Here is a 12,306-nt window from a genome sequence, read left to right as displayed (position 1 = left end):
CTTTTCAATGATTTTTAGATGCACTAGTATATACTGTATATATCAAGAGAAAGAGCAAAAAAAAGAGAGATTACTTATTCCTACATCTGAATATATCTAAATAAAATGATAAAGATCCTGCTTTGTATCACTTCATGTCTGTAGTTATCAGTATTAATGAATCGTATGAAGGCAGCGCTGAATCTAATGATCATAACACTCTCAGTCGATTTCCACCACAGCTTTACTGCTGACAAACAGCCCTGATTCAGCCCCATTTGATGCTGTTATTGTAGATGTGAAATAATGGCTGGGAAGCTGCTGCAGAGCGCTGGAGTCTCAGTGCAGGCACAGCTGGCAGAAATGGAGAGAAGCCACCATGCTGTCTCTCAGTCAGTGGCAGGAGGAGATGGGTTTTGCCGCAGGCCAGCTGCTTCTCATCCTCCTCTCCGCTCTGCACACTGACAGGAGATGGATGGAGCAGAGAGAGAGAGGGAGAGAGGGAGAGAAGGAAGCCCTCTCTCGCTCAGGGCACTTCCGTTCACCGACCATATGCCATCATCCCTCCTTCCTTCCCATCTCCTTTCCATCCATTCCTAGCACACCTCACCATTAGTGTCAAAGCCAGATGAGTGTGTGTGTAAGTGTGTTCATTCGGGGTGTAAGTCTAGATTCGATTACACGTCTTTAGGGAACTATGAGGTGCACCATGAGAACTCACAATTAAAACGATTTGATTCAGTGTTAGATTTTTGAAAAATTATCCAATACAAGCCTGAGCACCACAAATATTTTACTATGATTCAATTATATTTGATACTTCAGAAAACAATTTTCACTATGATTTAATTCAGTTTGATACTTCAGAAAACAATTTTCACTATGATTTAATTCAGTTTGATACTTCAGAAAACAATTTTCACTATGATTTAATTCAGTTTGATTCTTTACACAATGACTTGATGCATCCTTGGATCTCAAATTTGACCACGATCTGATTCAATATGACTGAGTTACAGTTATCAAATGTGTCAAAGTCTCAAATTTTATTACAATTCAACTCAAATTAACTCTTTAGAATCAAACTTTGGTAAAATATTCAAGTGTCCAAGTGTCATGAGATGTTCCTATGATTCAATTAAATTCAATTAGTTAAAAAAGTATTCTATCCATGATAAGATACCTAATTTCACCATTATTCAATTCAGTTCTATTTTATTTTTTTAAGAAAATGATTCAATGCATCTTGGCCTCTTAAATTTGACTATGATTCAATTCAGTTCAAGGTGATTCTGTAGAAAATTATTAAATGTAGCATCAAGTCTCAAATTTCACCATGATTTAATTAAATTTAACTTGACTTTCTAGAAAATTAGTCAGTGCATTATACAATATTTTCCCATGACTTAATTCAAGCTGACACATTACAAACTGATTTAATGCATCTTGGCCTCTTAAATTTGAATATGATTCAATTCCGTTCAAGTTGATTCTTTAGAACATTATTACAAGTATCATCAAGTCTCAAATTTCACCATGATTCAATTAAACTCAACTTGACTTTCTAGAAAATTAGTCAGTAAATCATGAAAGCTTTCAACGTGACTCAATTTAAATTGATTCATTAGAAAATGATTCAGAGCATCATGATTTAATTCAGTTTAAGTTGATTCTTGAGAAAATTAAATTGAATGCATCCTGATCTTACAATTGAGTATTAATTCAATTTAAGTGGACTTTATATAATGCAATGCATCATGAGACATTGTGCAAAAGTGTCTAAAGGAGCTGTTTATATTGTCAGTATACTACATATGTACACACTGATATATGTATAAAAAAATTCAATATTCAACTCATTTTGTTTATAGGTTAAATCTATACTTTTTAATATTTTATATTATTTAACTAATTATATTGGATTGTAATATTTAAAAAAAAAATAGATTAATCTTATTTTAAGCTCAATTCAGCTCAATATATTGATATCTGTAATTATTTGTAATTTAGGTACCACTTTAAAATAAGCCTATTTTATAAAGGACTTCTACATAGTTTATAAAGGTGTTTATTAATAGTTATTAATTAGGTTTTATTTAAAAAGCATTAATAATTAAAAGTAACAGCACAAAAATAGAAATGACAACAGTGGCTGTTTTACAAATAAAGATCTCACATGCATTTATATGAGAAAATATCTAAAATTACTTTCTGGATACTGATCTTGGATACTTTGTCTTTTCTATTAGTCAGCAGTAACATGCATATGAATAATTTCATTTAACTATAATTTTAACTACCTGCTTTAATTATGTATCCCATAATCATAGTGTGATGTATAATAACATATTAAACGACTAAACTGATTCTGATTTTTGTATTAGATATGTTAATGCTGACTAATGGAAAAGACAAAGTATCCAAGATCAGTAAGATCAGTAAAGAAAGTTCTGTAGTTTGACAGTATAAATTAATGTGGAATTACTGTGGAATTTGTCAAATGACAGGCTGCTGTTGCCCTTTCTGTTTATGTGTTTTAACTGCTTAATAGTGTCTAATAACCATTAATTAACTTATGTATAACCTACTTTTAAACCCTTTATACAGGAGACTTATTTTAAAGTGGTACAGGAATTTTAATCAGTAATGATCAGTGCTCTTATACAGCTCTGGAAAAAAATTATACCACTTCAGTTTCAGTTTCTCTAATTTTGCTATTTATAGGTTTACGTTTGATTAAAATGAACATTGTTGTTTTATTCTATAAACTACGGACAACATTTCTCCCAAATCACAAACAAAATTGTCATTTAGAGCATTTATTTGCAGAAAATGTGCAATGGCTGAAATAACAAAAAAGTTCAGAAATCAATACTTGTTGGAATAACCCTGTTTTTTTAATAAAGGTGTTCATGCATCTTGGCATGTTCTCCTCCACCAGTCTTACACACTGCTTTTGGATAACTTTATGCCACTCCTGGTGCAAAAATTCAAGCACTTCAGCTTGTTTTGATGGCTTGTGATCATCTATCTTTCTTCTGGAGGATTTCAATCTGGTAAAATAAAAAAAAACTACTATTTTCCAGAGCTGTATATGTGCTTCTTCTTGGAACTATGTTTGTATTAATTTAAGCAACAGGTAGGAGGTTGTCCAGCACAGTACAGAGAGGTCAGAGAGCAGCCATGGCGTCTTTAAAGACGCGGCTAAAATGCGTCCCAGGCTGAGTTTCTGTTTTGAGGTTTACTTCAAAGGAACTTCCTGTGTAGAAATCAAACCAGAAAGGCGAGGAGGATGTTCTGAAGTTAAAATGAGCCGTGCTTAACTCTAATGTGTGTTTCTAAAGCATAACACACTTTTTTGGAAGTGTGTTTTTATGTGAGTCTGTGTTATGGCTTAGAAGCAGACATTAGTGTTAAGCACAGCTCATTTTAACTTCAGAACATCAAAGCCCATGACTATTCCTTTGTAGGGTAATTTCACTTATAACATTCCTCTCATACACACACACATACAGACTGACTGCAGACTACACCAAAGCTTCATCACACATACGCCTCCTCAACTCACCCATGGGTAAAATGACCTATTAGGACAGGCACAATGGCTACGATGCTCACTAACTCGGTGCAGTAATGGATGTAATTGCGTTGTAATACAGCCTGAGCTTCTCATCTGCTGGTTGGCAGGCTGTGTCACACCGTAATAGACAGGCAGATAGATATAGCACACAACCTCACCCACCAACACTGCCAGCAGGGTCCTACCAACACCTAAATACATGTTTTAAAAGGATTCAACATGTATTTTAGTTGCTGATTAATATTTTTGGTTTATTCATATACAGTAATAATGTATGCACGCTGTATATAAAGATTGTAGACTTGCTATAATTAAATCAATGGAATAATAATAAAAAATGTATTTTGTTTTGTGGAAGTATTGTGGAAACTGCATTGTTAATAAATTATCAATTTCAAGGCAAAACTACAGAACTAAGTAAAAAAAAATAATAATAAAAAATCAGGAACACTGCATGTGTATAGCAATAAACTGGAACGGCTGTCAAATCTGTTTTTTACTGCAGCTCAGAAAAGAACATCTTTTAAAGGAAGCCCTCCTACCTGAGGTAAGAAGCCCCCCTGGCGTGTTCTGCATCAATTTGTCATACAAGACAAGTATAATTTCTGCATTTTTCACACATTGTTATTATTCAAAGTAGAGTGAAAATATTATATTTTAAATGAAATTCGATTAATATCTTAAAGGGTGATCATTGTGACAAAAGATAAATGACAGCAATATAAAAACACTTTAATCTCAACTGTTCATTAACTAGAATGATTATATGAATTAATATTATATAATGATGATGTTATTTGAATAAAGGTAACAGCACTGTTCTGTCTTATCAATCCATGTATGTCTGCACTGTATGTACATGTTTTTTAGCTTTTAGTTTGTTTTCTCTGGTCTTTTAAGTGATTGTGTGTGTGTGTTTGTGTCCGTTTTAAATCTGTCCCAAAAACTGTATTTTAGACCTGACCTGTTGCCTCGAGTTTTTTGAAGTTTTGAAGAAGGGTTGTGTGACCAAGGGCACAATTAAAAAACACAGATCTTGTCCCCCTTCTAGTAGAAGCCTCTAGTGACATAGTAACATGTATGTAAGCATATGAACAGTTATATTCATTTGTCTTTGTAAATGCATGGCCAAACTGCTAATATAGCTATTTGTTTAGGGGTCAGACAAAATATTGATATTGTGTTTGTGGTACATTATTGATATGTGGCGTCAATTATTTATATTTTTATTAAAAACTCTTTTAATAAAACTAACTCTTTAACTTATTAAAGTTATTGCTTTTTTACTCCACAAGGTGGCGCTACTCTAACGAATAGGTTAAACATGCGGTGAACAGTATTAATTGTCAAATTCTGTGAAACTGACACTAATAAATCCATAATTCCTGGTATTTGATTATTCAGTAACACAGAAGCCATGAAGTATTATAGAGAATTGTCTTGCAAAGTATCGAGTATCGCAGAATTACAGTATTGTGATATAATATAATATAGTTATTGTTGCTGACATATTGTGACAATATTGTATCAAGAGATGTCCTGTGACTCCCACCCCTAATATATACAATGTACTATATAATACACTGCCTGCTGGAAAAAAAGTCTTCATCTGGATTTAAGTAGTTTAGGTTCAGCAACAGTATGTGCTGAAAGAATGAGGTCAGCTGACTACCTGAATATACTGAATATAGACCAGGCTATTCTATCAATGGATTTTTTCTTCCCTGATGGCACGGCCATATTCCAAGATGACAATTTCAGAATTCATGGGGCTGGAATTGTGAAAGAGTGCAGAGTTCAGGGAGCATGAGATCATCATTTTCACACATGGATTGAGAGAGAGTTCACCACAGAGTCCAGTTCTTAACCTCATTGAGAATCTTTGGGATGTCCTGAAGAAGACTTTGTGCAGCGGTCAGACTCTACTAGGTAATCTTGGAAAAAATAATGTAACACTAGATTTCAAAAAATATTGTGCAATATTGTGGCAGAAGCTTATAGAAACAATGCCACAGTGAATTTATGCTGCAATTAAAGCTAAAGGCGGTTGAACCAAATTTTAGATCTTTTTTTGGTGGCGACTTTCTTTTTGGCCAAGCAGTGTATATAGTATATATCTGTAGTCCAGGGGTTGGCAATAAAAATCTGTTTAGGAAAATAAAATGTAATAGGATGGAGTGCTACAGACTAGTAGCTCTCCAGCCCAGAGGGTTGTTAAACCCAATTGCAGAACAGTTGATCTCAAAGCAGGTGAACAAAAAAGAGAAAGGAAAAAAAGAAATAAATGAACACACCGCTCCTCATGCACAATTGAACCCGTGTCGTCAGGGTTGTGGTCCAAAACACTACCGCTGCCCCGGCTAGTGAATTGGAACACAGCTGGGAAAAAACGCCCTTATAAAGAGATAGGGAGCCCAAGAACAGGCCGAAAAAACGAGAACGGGCGAAAACTAAAGTCTAGCCGAGCGTGACAGAGAGACAGGGTAGGAATATAAACAAAAGCTCACCAGAGAAGCATTTTATTTTTTATATTATCGTTCATTATTGTCCAGACAACCTCATGGGCCAGATGTTTCATGCTTGTGGGCCACATCTGCCCTTACCTTAGATTATAGTCACTTTTGGGTGCTTTTTCCTGCATGGTACTTCATACTGTGCTGTAAGCAAAAATATTTAGTTCAAGATTCGATTCCCATCTATAAAAAAACACTTTGGGGGCATTTTTTTTATTGTCTACAGCCAGTGTAGACACATCTGCAGCTAATTTAGTCAGGCTGGACTTATCTAAGTATACTTTTTTCTTTGAAATTCTTTTAAAATATGTGAAATTGTATCTGTCTCTACAACATGACTATACTGACTATACGAACACACACACACACTCTCTCTCTCCATCTGATAGTGTGTACCCGTGTGCAGAGCTCCTGGGGTTTGCCACCGAGGCTCTGGGGCATCTCTCTGCAGCGCGTGGACAGGTTGAGGATGGCGGTGGCGGCCATGTGCGCGGCCTCCATGTCGTGAGTGTAGTCGAAGCTGCTCTTGCTGCAGGTGCTGCTGGCACTGCTTCCTCCCTCTCCTCCTCCTCCTCCTGCTCCCGTACCTCCTCCTCCACAGCTCAGGCTGCTGCTGCTGCTGGGGGCGTAGCTACTGGTGGTGCTGCTCGCCGAGCTGGAGTTCTTACAGTAGCGCTTAGCTGTGGAGATACAGTACATACACACTTATATACACACAGCTTTTAACATACTGTCCATATGATAACTGAAATACCAGCAGCTCTTTAGACTGGGTGAACATTTCAGAATGAATGGACCAATAGAAATCAGCAGATGTTACTGATTTAGAGATATTAAGTACTAGAAAGCTTTCACTATCGCTTCAAAATGATAGAAACAGCAGAATGTTGGATTTAAATTGCCTTAAAATGTCTTTTAAATGCAATTTCAATGTGAAATGTTGATAATTATTGAGAACATGTGTAATCTGTTGTGTTTGTCACTTTTTGTGGAAAAGTTGAGTGTGTGAACAGCTCTTAACTCTCTCCCACTATATTTCTGTCCCCAGCACTTAGAAAATAGAAATTCAAAGTTGGTACATTTTTATTATCAACATTGTTGACTATGTTGACCAATCGTTACAGCCCTAATACTTATGTTGACATCTACTGTTAGACACATTCAGATTGCACCTATCCTCAATTCAGGAGGCAATAAGAGAATACACAATAATTACACTACAATAATTACAATAATTTACACAATAAATAAGAGAATGGTTTTATCAGTGTGTTTTGTTTCCCTCCATTGGTTGTTTTAACTCTTTTTATTTTCATTAAAAGCACATCAATCACACCACGGTGAAATTCATGGTGAAATTCCCACAAGTTTGACATGTTAAAAGCCTACCTTAGCCCTTACAATTCTAAAGATGAATCCAAGATGGATCCAACATGGCTGCCATGTTGGTTTCATGTTTTAACAGGTTGTGTATAAAATTGGTTCACTGTCTTCCAAACTGTTTCCATTTGATACAGGTTTTTCCTTAATTTTTTAGACCCCTTTACATAAAATATTTGTGTAACTTGTTTTTCAACTAAGATTACATATTTATAAAGTAAGTAAACATAATTCAACTCAGCAGAAAAATAATGTACTGCTATCATTTACACTGTATGACATACTGTTTGGGGCTGAATATTGGCAAGAATGGTAATGATGTTATCTTAGTACAGGAGTTACAAATATTTTGTGATATATTTTGTTACTGTAAAAAAAAATTGATGAATTGCAACTTTTGTAAGTATTAAAAAAAAACACATAAAACTCCTGAGACCTTTGCTTGGTGTGCCTTTTTAATTTATATTATTTGGGACTAGTAGGACCTAACAAGTATGAAAACTAGTACTAAACAGTAGTTTAATTTTAACATTTAAAAATTACCCTTGTCATTTGGGATCAGAAAGATCTAATTAGTCTAAAAACTTTTTTTTTTATCTTTCTACATTAAGTAAATAAACCAATGTTTTAAAAAAATTAAGTATCATAATGCAGAGAAGCAAAAATGTACTGTACTGATCTAAAGAGGTTAAATGTGTAAAATCTTAATAAAATAATTACTACATACTATTCGTCTGCCACAAATATTTGCAAGTAAAATAATAATGAAAAATTCACTAGTGTGTTTTTGCGAATCAGTACAGTATTGCAAAACATATAATCTATAAAATCAGTATTTTCTTACAGCCTTATTACTGATATGAATGTACAAAAACATACAATTTAGGCACTGAAGTGAGAAAGTAATATGGGAGAAAAATCTGTGTAAATCTGCAAAATCCCCTAAATAAACACAACCAGTCAAATCCACAGAATTCAAAGCCTCCACAATCATAATCTGCTTATATTCATTTATTAGTTATTTTTGTATCATGTCGAGAGTCCAATAATGAGGGATAAACCTTTTATCTGCTCAGTGATCATTCATAAAGCTCACAGACTGATTTCTCCGAGCGGCTGATTAATGCGAGCTGAGGTAGAATAGAAGCGGCGGGGGTCGAGAGCTGCATCCTTGAGCTTAAGGTGAGAAAGTTGCTCTCTTTCCGTCTGACTAAAGGGACAATGAGCCCGAGCCACCAGCCGGGCATCAAAGTGGCATCTCCCACTGAGCGCCCTGCTGCCATCTCTCTCTCTCTCTCTCTCTCTCTCTCTGTCTCTCTCTCTCTCTTTCTCTCTCTCTCTCGCCTGCACGCTCTCCCTCACTCTCTCTGTCTCTCGTTCTCTCTCTCACTCTCCCTCTCTCTCCTTCTCTCTCTGCATATCCCTCCCTCCTCTCTTAGTCATTAAAGTGCAGCTAGGGAGCCGACTGCTATTCACACAGAATTGCAATTAGCTGCGGCCCAAAGACTAGACCTTGACTTGCCTCTACCCAGCCATTCATTATGCATCTGCTGCTATATAATTTCCATACATTTTCATTCCTCTGGTCAAAGGCTGGGGAAGACGTCAGGAGCGTTCATAAAACAGAGCAGTTATGACCAACCATTCAATGTGTTTTTACTGCACCAATTATCAATTACTAGCTTTATCCTTTTACAGAAAATTAATGTTCGCTTGCTAAAAGAACGCAGCATTGTAAAACTACTCTATACGAAGCACTAAGGGTGGGACTATTTTATTAATCATATACTTGGAAAAAACACTCTAGCCAATCTGAGATCAAAGGATTTAAATGGAGGAAGTGTGAAGTACGAAATTTACAATATTTTTCTTACCATCGTATCCTTTGGGCGACGTGTCTCGGCCATGGACCTTGGGAGCGATGGCGCGCTTGCCGTACACATTCTGGCTGTCGTAGCCGTTGTAGTCGAAGCTGGTCTTGGAGTACTTCTCCAGCTCTTTGGCCAGGTTGGAGCGCGGGGTGGTGGTGGGTACGTTGTTCTTGTAGCCATACTGCGGGATCTCCAGCTGCTTCACAAAACACATGGGCCTACAACACAGAGTCAATACATACGGGATTATGACCATGAAATAACTAGCAAACAGACTTAGTTAATATATAACAGAAACTACATCACTGTGTTTATGATGAAATTCCCAGCAGTTTGACATGTCACACGCCTGCCTTCCCAATTAAAAATCGTTGAAGATCCAAGATGGTGGCATTCAAGATGGTTGCCATGTTGGTAACGTCTTAACAGCTTGTGTGTAAAAATTAGTTCACTGTCTGACAAACTGTTTTCTTTTTTTATGAGTGCTTCCTTACTTTTAAGACGCCCTGTACCAATGTAGGTAAAATATTGGTTCATATGAAAAATAAGTTTTTTGTTTTTTTTGTAATCAAGCATACTTAAAATTATATAAACATGAGTAAACATTGCAGTAAATTAATGTACCATAGTTTTCTGTCTATAAGGTGCACCAGACTATAAGCCGCAATATCAAGAAATGGGTATATTTTCATTCACAAGGCGCATTAAGTGACACTATTAAGGACACTACTGAAGATGCCTAAATCATAGAAGTGAACAAGGGTATCACCATGTTTTCCTGATGTTATCAGTGTACGGATGTCCACACAGAACAAAGATGGCACAGGCAAAAATGTGACACAACTAAGCTCAGCGATTCAAAAATATGCATTATTACACACATTATCAGCCACAAATATCATGTTAAGAGTTGTTATCATTAAATAAAAGATTATGTATATATTTTTCAGTTAATATAGGGTTTTTAAGCATAAAATAAGGTGGGTGATAACAGGAAACCCTTCTATTTGCACAGGTCTGACCGCTGGGTGGTGCCTATGTAACCAAAACTGTGATTATTTCAAGTTTCAAGTCAAACGAGTCCTGGATGTTAATCTTAACACATATTTCTCTCCTGAAAACCATTATTTGGGTGAGTAAAGCGCTTCCCTTTTTTCACAGTTAACCTAGATTTCCAATGTTTTGACTGAAATGGCCGATAATAGAGGCCACCACACTAAGTCTTAATCCATGAGACTCCTGATGTCAAGCCTGGTGCTGAAAGCGCACCTGTCTCCCTTGTACTCAGCTCTACCTGCGATCTTCATTCTACGGACAACGTAACCCAGAATGCACCACACATGGACTACACTCACGCACAGGATCACATTAGGGGTGTGCCATATCGTATCGTACGCGATAATATCAGCAATATTTTTGAATATCGTGAACGATATTTTACCCTGAAATATTGTGCCATATCACCCACCCCTAATTATCACATCAGGATACTACTTTTTTGCTGTTTTTAGCAAAAGAAAAATTCATTTTCATTTTCATTTCCCATTATATATCTATTAGTGACAGATTATATCTGTCCAGTATCATTTATTGTACTTTAATCCTGGATGTATGGAGATATTTGGAGTGCATTATTAGGATCATGACATTCTGGATCATTGACTTCTGTTACAAACTGATAAAATTCTTGTATTTTTTAATATCTCAGTTAGGGGTGTGCCATATCATATGCAATAATAACATTTCATTTTCATTTTGTTGCAGTAGCATATTCTTGAAATAATTTTAATTTGAGTGTTTTGTTGTATTGCCAAGAGTATCGTCATCGCAAAAATACCATGAAATATCGTGATATTATTTTAGGGCCATATCACCCACCCCTAGATCACATGACTCTACACCTGACACCTCCAGGAAGTGATCAATGTCATTAGTTTCACCTTTTCCCTGTGTATATATACCCCTTTAGTCTGCTGTCTTATTGCTAAGTATAGTTTTGGTTCATCCTGCATTACAAGGCGTTTCCCTTGCCCTAATTGTTTATTTGTTTATGACCCATTTTGACAGACTTTTGAGTGCCGTGTACCACATAAAATCATACATAAGGCACTCCGGATTATAAAGTGCACTGTTGATTTTGGAAGAAATGAAAAGATTTTCAGAGTGCCTTATAGTCCAAAAAATACTACAATTTTTACACTATTTGCACTGTATGACACACTGTTTTGGGCTGTGTATTGGCAAGAACATGGTGATATGTAAGCAAAATTAAATGTTCATCCAGGGTGCTATCAAACTGGCTTAATGAAACCAGATTTAAAACTCCCAAATTACAATCAATTTCTTCCTTCTTACTGTGTAGTGCACTACATACACTATATGTCCACATGTTTATATTACTCGAAGTAACACCCATTGCTGACATAGATGTGCAAATGCACACAGCTTGTCTAGTTCCTGTATAAAACTATTTGCAATGATGATTGTGTAATGATTGTGACTGGTGGCATCTGGCTAGAACTGGCCATGCAACAGACAAGCAACTCTGGCAGAAATCACATCATTTACATTCAACGCATGAGACCCCACACACACATATCCCACAAGTCAGTGCAGCTCTCTGTAGCTTTCATGGGACATGGCAAAAGTCATGGGATATGATACTAGTTGTTGCCTTAGAGCATGCTGTGTGTTCATGTATTACAATCATGGATCTTTACGGAACTAAAAAAAGGTTATTCTTTGGTATTGCACAAATAACCCTTTGTAGCACATTTAATTAAAGAGTGTAAAAGAAAAGATATATACTGTATATACGTTCATATAAACACTCTTACCTCAGCACTCGGTCTGATGCCTGGTTGGACTTGGTGGTTCCGTTGCAGGCTTGGTGCTTCTCGTGGGCTTTGGCCAGCTTCTCAGCAGCCGCTATTGGGCATCCAGAGAGGCTGCAACAAAGCAACAAAATAAAAAAAATAGTGCA

The 12,306-nt window shown here is 36.2% G+C and overlaps 1 protein-coding gene across 6 annotated transcripts in view; it reads right to left on the bottom strand.

Moving 5' to 3' along the window:
* Positions 1–12,306, bottom strand: part of myt1lb (myelin transcription factor 1-like, b) — a 196,315-nt gene that overhangs the window by 30,409 nt on the left and 153,600 nt on the right. For all 6 annotated transcript variants that reach the window (XM_049463879.1, XM_049463883.1, XM_049463882.1 and 3 more), the window contains 3 exons: positions 12,161–12,271; positions 9,327–9,541; positions 6,469–6,752 (listed from right to left, as the gene is read on the bottom strand). In XM_049463879.1, the coding sequence (XP_049319836.1) occupies positions 6,469–6,752; positions 9,327–9,541; positions 12,161–12,271 (610 nt within the window). The remainder of the gene's footprint in view (positions 1–6,468; positions 6,753–9,326; positions 9,542–12,160; positions 12,272–12,306) is intronic.

This window comes from Astyanax mexicanus, chromosome 14, assembly GCF_023375975.1.
Source record: "Astyanax mexicanus isolate ESR-SI-001 chromosome 14, AstMex3_surface, whole genome shotgun sequence".
Taxonomy (NCBI): Eukaryota; Metazoa; Chordata; class Actinopteri; order Characiformes; family Acestrorhamphidae; genus Astyanax; species Astyanax mexicanus.
The sequence above is the reverse complement of the archived record's forward strand: the minus strand, read 5'-3'. Positions and strand labels throughout refer to the sequence as shown.